Below are 19,712 nucleotides of genomic sequence, written 5' to 3' on the forward strand. Positions count from 1 at the left end.
GCCGATCCATGGGAAACTCAATGGGAATGATTACAAAAGTTTACGATTACGATTTGCATTCTGACTCAGAGAGCTTGTATAACAGACGAGTTTATGGCAGTAAGTGGATATGATAAGACTCGGATTGTTATGGAAAAATGCGCATATGTGCCATATTAATGAATCAGAAGCCAATTAATTTGTTAAAGGGCACTAGCACAGCAAAGAGGCACAGAACTTTAATGATAAGAATTAATCAACTTCAATTATAAGAATTAGCTTGCTTGCCGAAAGAAACGAGCAGGTTTCATCCTACAACAGAAAAATACCGTACGCATATACAACGTAAATTTCCCGACATTAGACGTTAATCTTGAGACGCAATAATTTTTAAAATTAGCGTCGCACAAACAGCCAAACAGATAAGATTCCTTAATATCAGAATTGCCTTAAATACGAAGATCGGAATTGTAATAAAATTAAATAACCGAGAATTTCAAAGCAGCGGAATGTAAGAAAATTGAGCTGCAACAATCACTATACACTCCCACCATCATTTCCAACAACGTTATATTGAACTCAGCACACGATGGGCAACTTTTACACTACAACAAAGAAAAAAGGTAACTCTAACACACGAATTGTACTTCCATGTTAGTTCTTCTAATTAATTACGGGTCGAAAATTTTTTTTCTCAATCACCTGCATCTTCTTTTCCTGCACAGCATCAAATGAATTTCCAGCAAATTATTTTTCTATCTCTAGATAGAAAAAAACAGGAAATCTCTCACCGCAAACAAGAACAATGATGCACTCATCGATATCAAATGATTCATAACTTCTATGAATGCTCACAACGTGAATGCTTAGCTATCTGTTCAGTTCTGCATCATCAGTCACAAGATTCAACAAGTAACTCGCCATTAACTGACGTTAAATACAAATATTTTGAAATAAAATCGAAGAAAATTTTGTCTTTAGACACAGAATGAGATGCATCATAATTTCTTCTCATATGCTAATGATAAGCTAATTTCTTCTCATAATGCCAGATAATCGTCCTAACCAGAACACAGACTAGAGAAAGAAGATATGTTCTTGCTTAGCTTACTACAAGCAATTATTATGCGACGGATAGTTCTGTTCTTATGAATTTATTACACAAGTCATCATTATGAACAATTATATCAAGATTTAAGTTTTCTAATTATCATTCATTTCAAAGTAAAATTATAACAGGACTTCTTATTTTTTGGTTTTAATACACAAGAGAATAAATATCACACGTGATGAGATGGGATCGTGGGCGAATGGCCTGTAGCCCTGGTGTATGGTGATGAACCGCGATGATGGTTAACCATCATTTACACACCAAACACAGACTTGGTAGCGGGTAATATCACACGTAAAAAGATGGTTAAGAACGACAGTTCTGAGGGAGGTTCTAAGGGAGAGCCGGAGTTCTGAGGGAGGTTCTAAGGGAGAGCCAGAGTTCTGAGGGAAGTTCTAAGGGAGAGCCGGATTTCTGAGGGAAGTTCTAAGGGAGGGCCGGAGTTCTGAGGGAAGTTCTAAGGGAGAGCCGGAGTTCTGAGGGAAGCTCTAAGGGAGGGCCGGAGTTCTGAGGGAGGTTCTAAGGGAGAGCCGGAGTTCTGAGGGCGGTTCTAAGGGAGGGCCGGAGTTCTGGGAGGCGATGCGAGCAGGAAGGTGTAAAGTTCCATAGGCTGAAGGGTGAGCACAAAAGATTTAGTGATGTTGACGCCCGCGTAGAGGTGAGACAGAGTTGACTGCCGGACTTCTTCGCTGAACGATGAACCCAACACTTCGCTCAGCTGCACCTGTGTCGTCAACCAAAGATAAGGTTCATATTTTGACATGGAATGAAATATCTGCTACCTAAATAAACAAGTTGTGGCTTCCAACAAACTCTGGAATATTAAAAGCGAGAAGAAAAAAATCCAGAGATTAAATAACAACCAAGGCCTCTATGGCAGCCGACTGGGGTAACTACAATTTACGAGTGAGTTCGGATTCTCAGCCTGAGTGTTTTCAAAGATTTAAAATACTGGAAGCCAACTGTATCGCTGTTATCTTAGCTATCTGTTATCATAGCTATCTGTTATCATAGCTATCTGTTATCTTAGCTATCTGTTATCTTAGCTATCTGTTATCTTAGCTATCTGTTATCTTATCTATCTGTTATCTTAGCTATCTGTTATCTTAGCTATCTGTTATCTTAGCTATCTGTTATTTTAGCTATCTGTTAACTTAGCTATCTGTTATCTTAGCTATCTGTTAACTTAGCTATTTGTTATCTCAGCTATCTGTTATCTAGTCCTATAAAAAGTTTCTAACTTCGAGGGAATACAAGTAGATAAGCCATTAAGGCTCAGGACGTTGCTGAGCCTCACCTTGCCACCATTAGTACTGCAGTCAGCACGGGGTGGAGGGAAGGAGCAGTCGAAGGCAGCACGACGGAGGGTGAGAGCTGCAGCGGCCCCAGCAGCGGCTCCCCCGCCCACGTGGCCGCGTATGGAGTGTAGACTCACCAGCTGCACGTCGCAGGCCACGTCTCGCACACCACCGACCCACGTCTGCTTCAGGCCGCTCGACTGCAACGCAGGGCAACGGTTAACTTTTAGTATAGACTAAGGAAAATTAATGGTATATTTTGTTCAAATAGTGACAAAATATTTGCACGTAGCACCAATGCGCCGGGTCAAAATGAGTCAGAAAGGCACAATGCGCATTGCTATTAGGACAATATTTCGCAAAAACAGCTAACAATGCTTACTTGCAATTAATTGAACAACATTTTTTTTACATGCATGAGAAATTCGTAACTCTTGTTGAATGTTAACCGCTATTCATCATTCATTATGAAGAGAGTCTGCCACCTCAGCGGTGTTCAGGAGAGAGACGGGCGGGAAGAGCAGCTCCTGCAGGGCGCGCTCTGCCAGCAGCGATGGGAAGCTGTTACGCGACACAGCCCCTGCAGCTCCGGGCACCTGCAGCCGTACAATACATAATAGTTACGTGTTCGCGACCCTCGCAACCAATCACTGACGACTTTTCAAGCTAAACTCTCCAATTATAGACGATAAATCGGCCGCTACGTGCACAAAAAAAAAGCAATTAACAATTTTCTTCCTGTTTTTTTTTTCGATAAACCGAACGAGAAGTATGCTCTAGTCTTCAATCAAACCTGCATAAATGAAGAACTTCTGCCGAATTACACTAATATTAAGAAGCTATGAGCACTTGAGCAAGTTTTGATAGTAAGGCTCCTGAGCAGAGGGTATCATAGAGAAAGGCTGCAATGATGGACCGCTAAACACGCTAATGAATTATGATGTTGCCTAGCATGACTGCATGCAAGCAGCCAACTAACACGTCAATGTAATGATGAACATGGATGTTGAAATATCTGACATTGACAGAGATGATTAAGAGCAATAGTGACAGTGGCAGAGATGATTAGGAGCAAGAGTGACAGTGGCAGAGATGATTAGGAGCAAGAGTGAAAGTGGCAGAGATGATTAGGAGCAACAGTGACAGTGGCAGAGATGATTAGGAGCAACAGTGACAGTGGCAGAGATGATTAGGAGCAAGAGTGACAGTGGCAGAGATGATTAGGTGCAAGAGTGACAGTGGCAGAGATGATAAGGAGCAGAAGTGACAGTAGCGGAGAAGATTGTGAGCGAGTGACAGTGATTAGTGGTAACAGTGATTAGTAGTAACAGTGACAGTGATTAGTAGTAACAGGGACAGTGTTTAGTAGTAACAGTGACAGCGATAAGTAGTAACAGTGACAGAGATTAGTAGTAACAGTGACAGTGATTAGTAGTAACAGTGACAGTGATAAGTAGTAACAGTAACAGATGACGCAGAATTCGTACAGAGTCCCGACGCTCAAGCAAGATGCGGAAGACGTTAGGGGTGATGACGTTGTCGGTGACGCCTTGCTCCGCCCCGCGGAAGTCGTCCTGCATGAGGCGACGGTCCTGCATCACCTGCAATTATTTCCAACAATGCATTTCTGGGAATTAAATACCAAGATAACAATACCTCTGTACCTCCTGACATGCCTTCAGAAATCATTCTGTTCCTAAAATAATACCTAATAATACATCTGAGTAATAATAATCATATGATAATAATACGTCATCATAGGAGTAAATTTAATAAACTGCGCAGACCAGAAGAGCGATACTACACAATACCTTTGAACACTTTCAACAGATCAACAGCAATAATGAAAGTAATATCTTTCCATTCGAAGCACATCTCACTCACAATAAATCAAGAACAAAAAGCACTACATTTTACACCACTCCACGAGAACTTAAAATCAGTTTACTAGAAAATAAATGAAACTCAGTCAGATTTAGGAATAATGCAAAAATGATTTCGTCGTGAATGGCGACCTCAAGTTGGCCGGGCGCGAGCGAGCTTCCTCCATGCGGTTGACCCGTCAAGATGGTAAGGCGCTTGTGGCTGTCCTGAATAAAAGCTTGGCTGGCGATGGGGTAGTAATTGCCCTGCAGGGTCAGCTTCGACTCCCGCACACGACGCACAATCTAAATGAACGACACCAGAGGTATAATAAATGGGGTTTGTTGAGGTTTGGTGGCAGGAAACAGGGTGGTGAAGTTGGCCTTGACTTAAAAAGATGCCAAGAAAATTAGGAAATTTTTCTAATGAAATAAAAGATCACATCCATGAACACCAAAAGCTGAAATTGACACGTCAGTATCTGAAATGTGGATGGATTAAAAATTGATACTATATATAAATTACAAAGTTTAATAAATCATCGGACAACTTATCCGCGGACTTGATGGAAGCTAAAATTAATTTTCAAAAAACCATTTCTCACAACGACACAGAGGCGATAGTAATAGTTTTTTTGTTAAAAGAACGTCGCTCACAGAAAAACTAATAACCGCAACACATCCCATTGCTTTGCCCGTCTGATTCGAACATCAGGGTGAGTTTCGCACCTGAAAACCGTTGAGGTCTGTGAAGAACGTTTCCCCGTTGTCCACATCAGACACAAGTCTCATGGCCAGCTCATAGTTCTTGGTGCTGCGGATGTTCACCAAGTTACGCACCGTGAGCACATCGCTCGCCAATCCTGCCGATGATAAAGACACTAGTTCATTGCAAGTAAAGTACTGGATCAAGCTTGTATAAAGGAGTCTAAAGAAAAAAGAATTTTCATTACATTTATTACATTTCGGTTAATTGTAGCTTTTACGGAAGACACCATGAAACTTGAATGGAAACTTAACCCTCAACCTCAATTATCGATAGAGGTAAACTATTGATGTTTCTAGAGACTTTCTATGATAAGAAAGAGACTTGACTAAAATTCAATGGCCGTACCATAAAAATTCGCTCAAGTACGCTTCGCGGCCAATTTCTCGCTAGTGATTGGTGGGTTGAGTTTGAAAAGACGTCAGTTTTAGGTTAATGGAGTCACAAACTCGTAACTATTTTTTGTATAGCATTTTACTCTCGATAGCGGGGGCTACGCAGAGCAGTGGTGAGAGACTTCCTCTCGTAGCCAGCGACTCGGGGGTTCGAGGCACACAAGACAAGTTCTTTCGAGATGCTCAACTCATTGCAAACCAAGTCAATCATCTAATTTACGTTGTTAAATGAGTACCTGGCTTGTCCAGGGTCTTGTGTAAAGCAATAAAATTGTTCTGGCGGGTCAGCGAGCCAGTGATGGTCGTGAAACTGGGATGCATAAAGAAAGAGACTTGACTAAAATTCAATGGCCGTACCATCAAAATACGCTTAATTACGCTTCGCGGCCAATTTCTCGTCAGTGATTGGTGGGTTCAGCTTAGAAAGACGTCAGTTTTAGGCTGACAAAGTCACCATCTAGTAACTATTTTTTGTATTGCGGTAACTGCATTTTACTCTCGATAGCGGGAGCTACGTACGCGGTGCAGTGGTGAGAGACTTCCTCTCGCAGCCAGCGACTCGTTTGTTCGAGTCACATACCAGACAAATTCAGTCGAGAAGCTCAGCTCATTGCAAACTAAGCAATCATCCAATTCTGGTTGATAGATGAGTACCTGGCTGGTCTAGTGGTTTTTAATGCAATATAACGGGTTATGGCGGGTAAGCGAGCCAGTGATGGTCGTGAAACTGGGATGCATGCCAGAGGCCAGCATTGCCCAAGACCAGCATTTCTTTCATACTCCTTTCCGTTCGTAAACCAGTTAAAGGGCAGAGTAGACTAAGGGATTATATGTTAAAAGCCAATAGTACAAATCCCCTTCATTGAAATGAACCAGCGAGCTAATGGGGAGTAAGCCACCAATACAATCGCTCTACGCCGTATTTAAAACCGCCCAACAGCTCAATCCCATGCCGTCTAACCTCCTCACGATTTTCGGTAAGCAACTCCCTACGCCATACCGCTGTTGATAGACAGCCAGCACTCCAGCCCGTCCGTTCGTCGCAGCTGTTTTCCCCCAGCCTAACTCTAACTCCACGCTTACCCATGTCCCCGCCTTTTTGTAACAACTGCCGGACGGATTTTCATAGTTTCTGCTCACTTGACTGCATTACGCTATGAAAAGAGGATCTATACGAGTTGTAACATAACCTAAGCTAACCTAATTCGGTTTGCGAGAAAAGCCTCCAGCCAGCCATGGCGATAAAGGTAGAGAGTCGGGGTAGATGCTGGGGGATAGTAAGGCAGGGAAACGGTGACGAGGGTTTCATGTCTTGCGGAGTAAGTAAGGTGATGATGCATTACCGTTTGGTACAGTTCACATTTGCGACAATGCAGTGTGGTCAGCGGACTCTTAGGAAAACAGCATGCGTAAGAAGTGATTGTATGGGTTAAAAAGCATTGGAGAACAACGTATTGACCGTTAACTATGTGGAGTAGCAGCTTGTGTGCTGATGCAGTGTTGGTTTAAATTTCGTGTGGTCAATTGACTACAGGTCAATTGACTACAGCTACTTAGGTGCCAGGATGACAATATCTATAGCTTTTAGATGGTTGATGTTGGCTCCAGGGCTGATTTGAGCGTTAATTTGCTGGTCTGCGGCTGCGCACACGTGAAACAACCTTAGATGAACAGACCTATAAAAAATTGGACCTACGACCACCCACCCTCTTTCCTCAGTAGCCACTACCAGGATGGACACTACACACTCACTCTTGCAAGCGCTGCAAGCCACGACTGTTAGGAGGTACACTCACCAGGAGAGTTCTCTAAGATGAGGTTGTGCGCGAGAAGAGGGAGCTTGGCAGTGAGGACAGCTCTCAGAGGCCCCTGCACCAGCAGGGTTGGGGGAGAAGATATGGCCAGCTCCTCTGCTGGGCCTGCGGGAAGGAACAGGTACGGACCGCTGGTCTCGCGCTCGGACCTGAGAAAAAATTCATTTATGAGTTATTATTAAATACATTATGAATAACAATGACCAATTCAATTTAAAATATAAGACCATTTCAATTAAAAATTTTTTCACCAAAAGAAAATGAAGATAGATATTAATCACAAACGAAAAGACAGATATTAATCACTCTCATAAGCAAGAAATAATATTTTTATATGAGAAAAAAAAGTTACATTCGAAATATTCAAGATGTTTAATTTAAAATAAAGTTTTATGTTATAGCAACGTGACAAGCGAGCTCACCGGGCATTATAACGAACGAATTGAATGGACAGAGACTGCTGATGGCCGTCCCTCGTGATGGACTCCATGAGGCCCTTCTCGTTGATGGACACTCGCGTGGTGCCGCACTTCATCGTCAGCTGAACAGTAAACCAGATCTTAACACCGTAGCTTTGAGTTATACTGAATGTGTGAAACCGAAGAATATCATGCATCAAACGGCGTTTTGGATGCATTTCTTAAGTAATGAGGTTTAGATTTCCCAGCCAGCGTCCAAAGTCCGACAACAAAATGTTCCAACGACCAAAAGTCTACCAGCGCCCCAGAGCAAGTCGAAAGGCAACAATGATACATCACCAATAAAGCGGAAGGCCTCGATTGTAAACTTTCTATCAGTAGTAAATTATTCACATAAAACGATTGCCGCACGGTTCTAAATAGCCAGAGGGTTTCAGGAAAAAGGAATAAAAAGGGTTGGTATTTTGTAGTTAAGAAATAATAGGTAAAAAGCTACATAGAGAGGCTAGGTGATCTAACAGAACTGGGAATAATATTTGGAGAACAAATAAACATAGACAAGAATCTGCTCACACGAGACGTCGGCCGCACGCAGGACAGATAACCGAGGTGCAGGTAATCATGCCTCAACTTCCCCACTGAGACCCGCGGTCACATCACACGAGCACAAGATAAAATTCAGGGCTACAAGATAAACTCGCACAAGATAAATTCATTCAGGACCAAAAAATCTAATAACATAAAATCCCAAGAAACTTCTGACGAAGTGTTATCTGAGGAAAACCGTTTTGTATTTACGATATGAAAGAAAGATCCCTTGAAGAGAGAAGACAGCAATAAAGTTCAAAAGCAACATGGTTGACAACATTCCGACTGCTGGTGGTGCTGATGTAAATGGTCAGATGGCTGAGTAGGCACTGCACCTGTAATGAAGAGACGCTGGCCGTGCTGAAGGCAGAAGGTAGGGACGGAGGCAGCTCATTCCTCACCGTCACTGTCGAGTACTTCACGAATCTGATAACAATGTAAGAGCCAGTTAATGTGAGAACAACACCATTTGGCTAGCTGAACAAATTAAATCAAAAACTATTTTAATTGCTTCAAGTGCGACTTTTACAAAGTTCTACGAAGTTTCATACAAATAAATTATTTTTTAAAATAGACACAATATCGGGCTTCCATAATGTTCTGATATTAAACCAATAACATATGCATGAATTTCAGACAGAAATGAGCGAGATTTGTTTAAGTAACGATGTTCTTCTTTCCCTTGTTCGAGTCATAGAGACCTAGTTTAATCATATCACTGTTACGTCCGCGTTCTGCTTTTGATGTGGATATGAAAATAAGTTACTATTTTTTCACTATAACCCATTCATTTATTTGAGAGTGAAGTCTAATTTAAAGCTCGAAGCAACTTGTACAATCAGACGCGTGAGACTGAGAGAGGCTACCTAGATAAATCAATGCTTGGGAGACAGAGAGGCAGACGAGACAGAGAGTAGCCTACGAGACAGAGAGTAGCCTACGAGACAGAAAGTAGCCTACGAGACAGAAAGTAGCCTACGAGACAGAAAGTAGCCTACGAGACAGAAAGTAGCCTACGAGACAGAAAGTAGCCTACGAGACAGAGAGTAGCCTACGAGACAGAGAGTAGCCTACGAGACAGAGAGAACCCTACAAGACAGACAGTAGCCTACGAGACAGGCAAAGGACAGGAAGACGTAGTGACCTGCGATCGACTTGTTCGTGTCTGGTGAGGAAGAAGCGCGTGAGGGAAAGCGGGGCGAGGGTCACGGGGAAGCTCACGTCGAACGCCTCCCCAGCCATGAGCCCATCCAGCACGGGGTCCACCTGGCACAGTACAGGCTCGTTGGACGCCGTCACCACCTGCCAGGCATCACGTCATTAATCAAAGGAAAATTTCTGGGGCCATACTATCAAAAGTAGTGTAAGTAATGTAGCACCCTAAGGATACGTCGCGGCTGATTCCTCGTCTGCGACTGAAGTGTTTAGTTTGGAAAGCCGTCAGTGATGGCTGACTCAGTTACGAACTCTTAACTAAAAAGCTACATGCAGAGGTTAGGTGATCTAACATAATCGGGAAGAATATTTGGAGAACAAATAAACATAGACAAGAACCCGAGATAGTACGGCTTACGGCTTATGAGCCTGAAACTAATAGTGAGCAAATCATAACGTTCAAAAAATAGTTTGGTACCTGATCTAAAGAGAATGTAGGAGAATCAACTTTGGAGAAGTCAGTACGGTAAACGCTTCATGCAGTTGACTAAGACGTTAAAACTAAACGTAATTTCCGTTTGCAACATCGTCATGTATGGTCAAGCAGTTCTAAACTGAATTTTCAGTAAAAATAATTGCGAGTTTCATGAATGATACCAACGCTTGCGAAAACGGCTAGTACAGCATGACTCACCTTCAGCAGGTGAGTACATCGTGACTCACCTTCAGCAGGCGAGTACAGCATGACTCACCTTCAGCAGGTGAGTACAGCACGCGTGAGGGAGAGCGGGGCGAGGGTCACGGGGAAGCTCACGTCGAACGCCTCCCCAGCCATGAGCCCATCCAGCACGGGGTCCACCTGGCACAGCACGGGCTCGTTGGACCCAGTCACCACCTGCCATGCATCACGTCATCAATGAAAGGAAAATTTCTGACAAAACAAAGGAAAATTTCTGGGGCCGTACTATTAAAAGTAGTGTAAGTAATGTAGCGGCCTAAGGATACGTCGCGGTAGATTCCTCGTCTGTGACTGGAGTGTTTAGCTTGAAAAGCTGTCAGTGATTGGCTGACTTAGTTACGAACTCTTAACTAACTTTGATAATACGGTTTACGGCTCAGGAGTCTAAAACTAATAGTGAGCAAATCATAACGTTTCAAAAAAAATAGTTTGATACCTGATCTAAAGAGAATATAGGACAATTAACTTTGGAGAAGTCAGTACAGTAAACGCTTCATGCAGTTGCCTGAGATGGTAGAAGTCAACGTAAAATCCGATTGCAACATCTTTGTGTATGGTCAACCAGCTCTATACTGAATTTTTAGTGAAAATTATTACGAGTATCATAAATGATCCTAACGCCTCTGCAAACGACGAGTACAGAACGGCGAGTACAGCATGACTCACCTCCAGGCGAGTACAGCATGACTCACCTTCAGCAGGTGAGTACAGCATGACTCACCTTCAGCAAGTGAGTACACTTACAGCATGACTCACCTTCAGCAGGTGAGTGTTGACCCTGATGGTCACGAGTCCCCGGTAGGTGTGAGGGTGTGGGTTGAAGACAACCACACCTCCCCTACCCCGCCCCTCCAGTGTCAGCACTCGGGGCGTGCTGACAGCGCTGGCGCCCTCGTGCTTCTCTGACACCTCCAGCAGCACGGCGTCAGGAGCTGGCGCCTCCTGCATTGTTGAAGGAGCATTTTATTCGTGCTGCTACCGGGCGGCTCATGTCTAAACACGCAATTCTTACCTAAACATAAGCCATCAGTTCAAGTTTTAATAGACCATATCTTATTTTCAACAGGCTGGAAACAAGACAACTTATTCTTTTACTCGTAATACGAGACCATCAACACTACCTATTAAATCTTAAATGTAATCGTACGTGCAGTTCCGAAGTAACCAAGGCTAAAATTGCAGCAGAATTTCACCGTGGATTTGAGGTACTCACGCGGTCGGGGGAGAGCAGCGTGTGAGCGACGTATTGCATGACGTGTTCACTCGTCTGGATGCCGTTCAGTAAGCTGAGAAACAAAGGATTTTAGCGTGCATATTCTAATGCGTTAGGTACAAGATGGACATGCTTCATATTTCAAGAAAATATTTTAATGACTTTAATAAAATAGTGGAAGAAACATTATTGCTGCTGATTTTAAATGATAGCAGGAAATTATGGAAAAAGCATTCAATTAATACATTCAATCAATATTTTTTTATCGTTTCACAGCGAATGGCGTGAATATAATTTTGATCAAACCTTCAAACCTTGGCAAAGACAAATATACTTAAAGCTAATTATTTCAACTGTATTTAGTGGGCAGAGAGACTCCTACAATCATACTTTGACAATCTCCCTGAATAACGCATGATAGGTAGGAGGTAATAAATATTGTTAAGCGAACATTCGAGTATTTGTTAGTCTCACATGTTTGCATAGTCAAAAATAATGTTATGATATTGGCCTCACATGTTTGCATAGTCAAAAGTGATGTTATGATATTGGCCTCACATGTTCGCATAGTCAAGAATAACATTATGATATTGGCTTCACATGTTTGCATAGTCAAGCACAATCTGATGCTATTGGCCTCTCTAGTTTGCATAGTCTAGTTACTCTAGTACAATGTGATGCTATTGGCCACACATGCTCACATAGTCAAGTACAATGTGCTGCTATCGGCCTCACATGTTTGCTTAGTCTAGCACAAAGTGCTGCTATTGGCCTTACATGTTTGCCTATACACGAATAACATTATGATATCGGCCTTACATGTTGGCATAGTCGAGCACCACATGGTCTTTGCTGGTGCCGGTGATGCCGTCGTGGTGCTGGAAAAGACCCAAAGCTTTGTGAGCCTCGATGAGCTGCGCCTGCAGGCGCTCTGCCACGCTGCCCACCACCACAGTATCGCTGCTACCCACAGCCATGCTGAACAAGATCTCGGCAGCCCTGTGAAAAATATACTCATTCATTGCATGCTCAAGGTGTTATATCATTTACTTAACTTAGGCTTTATTTTAGGTAGAAACTTGTAATCTTCAACTCCACATCCAATTATTTATGGACATATATCGATAGTCTGAGGAGTCTTTGTTGACACGCAATGAAAGACGTCACACACTATCAAATATTGCAATTATAATCAGGTATCTCGCCCAGTTCATGAATGATTTCCTCGTTTCCAAATGAAATTCTTCCCATCCCTTTTGAGAGTTTAGAGAAGTTTCAGTCATTTCGATAAATTGAAGCACATGTGAGCGCCAAGAGATCAAATAGACAACGTGATTTAGTTCTGAAGTTCTGAAAGAAAGACCAATTATTAAATGCAAGAGCTAGAGTACGGTAGTACATTCAAGTAAAGTGTGATTCCAAAAAATTCACTGCACAATTCTAGAAGGATTACATTTTAGTACAAGATTTACTACTATCCAGATTCAATCTAATTCGAAACTGAACAATCCAATTTTTAACTTCGGTTGTAGTGTTACAAACAAGCTAACAAATCGACAGGAACTTTTCACGTTTTTGATGACAATGTTACAAACTGCTCGTAATAACAAACTCGTGTTATTATTACATACTGCTCGTGACAAACGTTGTTATATCGCGTCACCTGATCTTGGCAGCTAGCATGCGACTTCTAGCCTTGTAGTAAGGCCGTGAGGTGAAGTAGCCAGTCCAATAGTTGTCGTCTTTGTCTGCATAACTGAAAAAGTCCCCAGCAAAAGATGGGAAAAGCGCCTCTTCGTCCTCCCCAGCGCTGCCCTGCTGCTGTTGCTGTTGGGTGCTGCGACTTTCTTCACGTAGGGCGTGGAAATACTCAGACAGCGTCCCGAATTGTGCCTATGGAATTTGATGAAAAATTTTCTTCAGTGAGAAGTAAAAAAAATTAAAAAATAAAAAATTGGGACACATACATGCATCATCTTTGTGCTTGAGCAGAAGTTTAATGCAGGTATGACTGAAGCAATATGTAGGCATTCTTTCATCCAGTACAGGTTATTTCATTGAGACCGAACATAACAGTAGGCGCAAGGCTGTGTAAAATTTATGTGTGTATGTTTATATAGTAAGAATCTATTTTGATTTAGGGAGCAGCAATCAAATGAAAAACACTTGCAGGGCTAATAATAATGATGTTTAATGCAAATGAAACGAAGGAGGATGAGTATTGATAGCGGAGCTAATAATAGTGATCCTTAGTTCAAAAATGAAAATAGACGAGGACTGTTCATTGCAATAAGAATAATGATCTTTAGATCAAAGAAAACTAGAATAGATGAGTGGTGCTCATTGAGATAATAATGATGTTAAGATCAAATAAAACAAATAATAATAAGTAACATTTGAGAGGTCAGAAATAACAAGGATCAAGCCTTAGCACCTGAACATTATAGTCAGAGTGAGCGTTCATGTGGTCAAAGAGCCGCTGATAGTTAATCACCCACAAGGGGCGGAAGGTCTCAGATGTCCAGCCCGCTGAAGCTGGCTCGAAGGAAGCAGCGTTAGCATCTCAAAAGAGACGAAGTGACAATCCAGTACAGGTTATTCCATTGAGGCCGAATATAACAGTAGGCGCAACGCTGTGTAAAATTCATGTATGTATGTTTACATAGTAAGAATCTATTTTGAATTGGGAGAACAGCAATTAAATGAAAAACACTTGCACGGCTAATAATAATGCTGTTTAATTTAAATGAAACGAAGGAGGAAGGGTATTGCTTGCGGAGGTAATAATAGTGATATTTAGTTCAAAGAAAACGAAAATGGATGAGTACTGCTAAGACAGTTAAGAATAATGATGTTTAGTTCAAAGAAAACGAAGAAGGATAAGCAATATTTAAGAGGTCTAAAACAACACCGATCAAGCCTTAGCACCTGAACATTATAGTCAGAGTGAGCGTTCATGTGGTCAAAGAGCCGCTGATAGTTGGTGAACTGCGCGTCCCACTCGTCGCTGGTGTCATAGCGGAAGTCGTCCCCCAGCACCACCAGCAGAACGTTGGTGCGGTACAGCTGAGCCTTCTTACGGTACTGGTCCAGCAACATCTCCGCCCTGCCACATCACAGAACATTTAGCATCTCCGCCCTGCCACATCACAGAACATTTAGCATCTCCGCCCTGCCACACCATAGAACATTTAGCATCACTCTTCAGCTGTGTCAAATATTACTCGAAATCTCCGCTCTGACGAGTCACAGATTAATTTTTAGCTTACTGTCGTATCACATTTCATTTAACTAATTGCCTTTCCATGTCATGAACCACCCAACATTTTTAGCAAATGTTTTTCCTTGCCTAGTCTTCAATCATACAATACAGCTTTCAACGTCAGTAAAAAAACACATTTCGTCTCAAGGCTTGATCTCAGATTCCCTTGCCAACCGGGCTGTCAATTTTCTGCATCCAAATCAACTCATGATTAAAGCAGACGCTACGTTTTTATTAGTTTAAAAAGTTCAAAACTTTTGAATAACGTTGATAATAAAACCTATCATAAGCAGTGACCTGGACTGCACATTATGTGGCGTGATGGGCTGAGGAGGAATACGCCAAGGACAAGTGACACGTGAGCCTGGCAGGCGCTTGAAGTCGAACTGACAGCACACTTTAGGGTCAGGGCCGCAGGTGTGTGGGATGTCGTAGCTGTAGAACGGCATCATGTGGCACAGAATCTCTGTACTCGACTCAGGATCTGCAAAAGTTGCACTGGTGTTACACAAAATTATTTGTATACTGTATTCTTATGCAATGCTATTTACTTTGAAATGAAGTGAACTCATGAATTTAAAGGTTCACATAACTTGAGAGAGATCATGTCATAAAATAATTGTATTCGCGACTTGGGATTGATACATGCTTTTGTTCCAAATTTGCATTAACAATACAGGTTGAACAGTTCGTAAGGTAAAGTTGACAAATTTAATCACCCAGAGCTATTAACAAGGAACACTTCTAGTAAGAAACTGTCAGAAGATGGAAATATTTTAGTATCTGAAATTACCTTATCTATTTTAAAATAAGAGATTCTTGAGGAGTGATTTCGGATGATAAGTCATTTGATGGGAGACGACTGAGGCGTTACTTTAGTCACTAAGAAGTCATTAGACTGTTTAGACCATAGACCATCTTCACAGTAAAGTCCTTACTACAGTAGAGCATAAAATTAAAAATAATTTGATGGCTCTCACCCCAAGACTGTCTCCAGCGGAACTCCAGGTTTTTGTTGGTGGCAAAATGCTTCTTTATTGCGTAGTGAGTGCGCTGCACCAGCATGTTCTCCAGCCCAGACCGCTTCAAGATGTAGGCTAGTGTAGGACTCACCCCAAAAGGATCGATGGACCAGCCATTACTGCTCAAGCATAAAATATTCAAACATATAAAGGATTACATTTTATATTACTGCTTGAACAGATAGGAGAATGATTGGTTTTGCATAAATAGTAGTTTTAATAGTGATTAAAATAAACAATGGTAGACATTGCATTCATTGTTTTCTCTGGAAACGAATATAACTAATGACGTATCTTATTGAATGCATGTAAAAGTCAACTCAAACATTCTAACCATTACTACTTACAGGTACCAATGATTTGCATTCTCTATTAGCCAGGTACACATGTAAACTGACGATAGGTACTGAAAACATGAGATGTATAGAGAGGTGGCCCAGGCCACTCAAGACTCTAACACTCACTTTGGTCGGACGTTGAGGTGAGTACGGAGCCACTCATGGCCAGTGATGAGCTGGTCTATGATGGACCAGTAGTGGGTGACGGCTTCATCAGGCATGACCCAGCCACCAGTCACTATCTCCAGCTGCCCTTGTGCTACGAGTCTGTCAAGCACATTAAACTTCAAGATAACCAAATAACTGAAAGCTCATCATATTGTTTAGTCGAATACAAAATAATTGCGAGGTATTAAATAATTGGACTTCATTTGGTTAGGTGTTACCAGGCACAAACATTATAACATGAGGAAATCTTCTTACAGGATGATGACAGAGACAACAACAATATGTTAGGCAGGCCTTTGTAATGGAAGGAAGCAATTATGTTCCATTCAATAAGACAACGTTTTCTATAAGACATCTATGCTGGGTGCAATCAGGCTATTAGCTAATGACGGAGCTGAAAGATGAAATATTTGCAGAATTGTAAAACATGTTTTACAATAGAACCCATTTTAATTTGAAAATGCATTAAACAGCTGAAACACTTAGGCATTTCAGTGAATCTGGAAATTGCAAAATTATTTGAAAAACTCACTTTCTAACAGTATTTTGAACAGTTGGTGTTTGACGCTCCCACCACATAGAGAAGAATGAGATTTCTGCCCAAATGAAGCGGCGGCGACTGTCTTCAGGTAGCTTACGAGCCATGTTGTCCAGAATGTGAGATACTTGGTCAGAATAATAGCGCTCAAAAGTCTTGATCCAACCTGCAACAACAATACCGTAATACATAGTTGTTATAAATACTAACAGTATTGAGACTGCTATGACAGTATTCAGCAAGAAAGTTATAAAAACTCAGGGACAAAAGCCAAGTGACATGCCTGAAAGGAGGCTTGATCCATTGCACAGAACATAAGCTTATAATATTGCTGTGCTCAATGACTAGCAAAAAAAAATTAAATGAAATAACACTTAAGGAAAATCTAAACTTCCGTCAATCCATCAAAAAAATAAATTAAATATTTGATCAGTTTCCAGTAACAAGCTGATTAAATTTGCAGTCAAAGTTTGTTATTTTTGAACTTTACACTATCATGTAAAATGTCCTACCTGGGTCGCAATGAGAGTGAGGAACTACAAATACTTTCAAAGGCTTCTCAGGAGTCCACTGGCTGCGGTCATACGTCACGTCCCAGCCCTGCTTCCATGCCCCGCCATCAGGATTTTCAAATGGCAGGGACTTGTATACATCTTCCATCTGATACAGAAAGTTAATAGTAGCAATAAAAATAAAAATTTAAATATTTATTTTCAATAATGAAATGAAAAATTTTCTACTATTTCAGAATCTAAAGCAAACCCAAGCTGAATTCCAGGTTTCAAACAATAATGATTTTTGAGGATCTCTCTAAAGTATAATTTTGAATTTTAGATTAACAAATAACAGATTTTATCAAATGTTTTGCATGAGTAAAGAGACCAATAGGTACTATTGTTTGTTATTTTGGAACTGTTTTGGCACAAATCCAGGAGGCCTCACCAAAATATCAACTGCTGAAGATGGTGATTGGGCGAAAGAGCAATCAGCTTCCTGCAGTTTGGCCACAGATGTGTTGAACTGAATGGCAGCTTCTTGGGTGAATGTTGCACCACTGTCAGTTCCAGCTACAGGTCTACTATAAGGAAAATGATTCGAGTTCCAGAAACGTGAGCCAGTTTTATTAAAAAATAATACATTAATAAATTATTTTTAGCAAAATAGGCAGCCTAACTGTTGAAGTAAATTTGTCACAAATGAGATAGGTACTAGAATGAATATACATGAATAAAATATATAAATATTTTCAAGGCAAACAATGTATAAAGATATGAGAAAACAAATAAAGGATGATCATCAGGCACTTACTTCAGTTTAGGGAGTAAATATGCTGAGTCTGGCCCAGGGGCTGCTGCGGAATTTGGACCATTGATCTTCTTCATAAGGCCATGGATTTCATTAATTGTATTGTGGTTTATGGCAATATCCTGCTCCAACTTCTTGATTCGTGACTCCAAAGAATCAAAGCCCTGAAAGAGAGACCAGAAATTGAGATGTCAAATTCAGCAAATACATAGAGTTTATGAAAATGAAAACATATGTGACAAATACTATAATTATTTCAGACTGTCCAAAATGCAGATGGCAAGATTTCCTTATACTATTGTTTTCTATGTCACAGTTCCATCATACCTGGAGCTGGTGTGGGACTGCAGAGTTATTGTCTGGTGGAAGGCTTACAATTTGATAGAGTAGAATTAGAGTGGCTATTGCAATAGCTGCACCAAACACAATTGAAGCTTTGAACCTCATGATGAAGTTCTGAGGAAAAAGTTTGGGAATCTTGAATCATAAAAGCAGAATAATTTGTTCCACTCTCATTATTTAGGCTAAGATAGCAGCATTGATTTATAACCAAATAATGTCAAATACTTAAGCTATATATAACTAATCTGATCTGAAAAAAGTAGAGTAGGTATACATACTTTATAGTCATGATTTGAATCTTGCAGGTCATTCATATCAATTTACTAGCACTACAAAGCCAGGGTACAGGCAAATGCATTTCCAAGATATGGATGGTTTCCAAGCCCACAATGTTGCCCACAGCGGCATAGCATTCAGGATGTTTGCCAGGAGTATTCAGCCATCATCATCATATTGATTGTAATGCATGTATGTCTGTACCAATTATCACACATTGGTCATATTTATCACAATCTGTGTATGTTGGTGCCCATGATCATGCATTGGCCATAACAGTGGTAATTTGCACAACATTTGCAAAGCAAATGTGTTGGCATAATCTCATGAAGATGTACGGTATGTTTTGCTATATGTGCATTGCCAAAGATCTTTAGATAATCAATAATATGCACCCTGATATGAGCACCCTGGCAACTGGCAAGCACAATAATGCACCCAGGCTATGAGAGGACATTGTTTGCTAAAATTACAGGTGGAAATAGGCATTTTATTCAATTTTACATGGATGAAATTAGAAAAGGGTCATGGGAACTGGTACAACTTGTTAAATTCATGGGTGTCTTCTGGTAAATTTTCCAGTTCAAACAGCCAAGACTGGCTGTTAAATATGACAAAACAATTACCGTAGATAAGAGATACTTCATCACCAGGGCGCAAGCAGCATCACCAAGATATGTTTTTTTAGCCCAAAGCATTGCCGGCCATTTTCAAGATCTGTCGCCGGTAATTTTTAATAAGAAAGTGCTGCAAGCAACTTTGATAGTATTTCCTTTACTATCCATGCACCGCAACACTTACACACAATGCAACTGATTTCCAGACAAGCTTCACTGCATCCTGATTCTTCCAACATACTGGAAACCTTACTGTGTGCACTTGCGGTCTTTCAGATTTCCAGTAATTTCAAAGTTACCGTAAAATGGGGTTACTTTGACCTGCGGGGTAACTTTGACCACTTTTCGTTTTTTTAACAAAAACCCCCAAAACTCAAAAATGATTTGACATAGAAAAATTTTGTCAATGGCCATCAAAGGCCTAATACTGAGGCTACGTAACACAATAGAAAGATTTAAAAAGTTTGCATATCTAATAGGTTAAAAAATTAAAAATGTGACCCAC

At 41.0% G+C, this 19,712-nt stretch overlaps 1 protein-coding gene across 2 annotated transcripts; it reads right to left on the bottom strand.

Annotated features, from left to right (window-relative positions):
* Nucleotides 1-976: 976 nt before the first annotated feature.
* Nucleotides 977-18,566, bottom strand: LOC108678706 (alpha-mannosidase 2). 2 transcript variants are annotated; one of them, XM_018167167.2, is made up of 23 exons: nucleotides 18,300-18,566; nucleotides 17,976-18,136; nucleotides 17,610-17,742; nucleotides 17,180-17,327; nucleotides 16,662-16,833; nucleotides 16,088-16,228; nucleotides 15,582-15,742; nucleotides 14,899-15,085; nucleotides 14,268-14,445; nucleotides 13,003-13,232; nucleotides 12,159-12,338; nucleotides 11,340-11,412; nucleotides 10,883-11,068; nucleotides 9,377-9,534; nucleotides 8,568-8,658; nucleotides 7,648-7,766; nucleotides 7,208-7,374; nucleotides 4,980-5,113; nucleotides 4,404-4,556; nucleotides 3,876-3,989; nucleotides 2,874-2,984; nucleotides 2,388-2,588; nucleotides 977-1,814 (listed from the first exon to the last, which is right to left on the bottom strand). In XM_018167167.2, the coding sequence occupies exons 1-23, from the start codon at nucleotides 18,417-18,419 to the stop codon at nucleotides 1,641-1,643; spliced, it is 3,492 nt and encodes a 1,163-aa protein (XP_018022656.1). In that variant the 5' UTR covers nucleotides 18,420-18,566; the 3' UTR covers nucleotides 977-1,640. The 2 variants fall into 2 exon arrangements, with proteins under 2 accessions (XP_018022656.1, XP_018022655.1); XM_018167166.2 differs by having other exon boundaries at nucleotides 17,610-17,745.
* Nucleotides 18,567-19,712: the final 1,146 nt, after the last annotated feature.

The sequence above is a fragment of the Hyalella azteca genome, unplaced genomic scaffold, assembly GCF_000764305.2.
Source record: "Hyalella azteca isolate HAZT.00-mixed unplaced genomic scaffold, Hazt_2.0.2 contig502, whole genome shotgun sequence".
Taxonomy (NCBI): domain Eukaryota; kingdom Metazoa; phylum Arthropoda; class Malacostraca; order Amphipoda; family Hyalellidae; genus Hyalella; species Hyalella azteca.

What these genes read in the sequence shown, in the direction of transcription:
- LOC108678706 (XM_018167166.2), bottom strand. Translation starts at nt 18,419, where the DNA reads ATGAGGTTCAAAGCTTCAATTGTGTTTGGTGCAGCTATTGCAATAGCC. An exon ending in TCGCGCCCGGCCAACTTGAG is followed by an intron (nt 3,990 to 4,403) that starts GTCGCCATTCAC and finishes AAATAATTGCAG; the next exon opens with GTGATGCAGGACCGTCGCCT. An exon ending in GCAGTACTAATGGTGGCAAG is followed by an intron (nt 1,815 to 2,387) that starts GTGAGGCTCAGC and finishes TTGACGACACAG; the next exon opens with GTGCAGCTGAGCGAAGTGTT.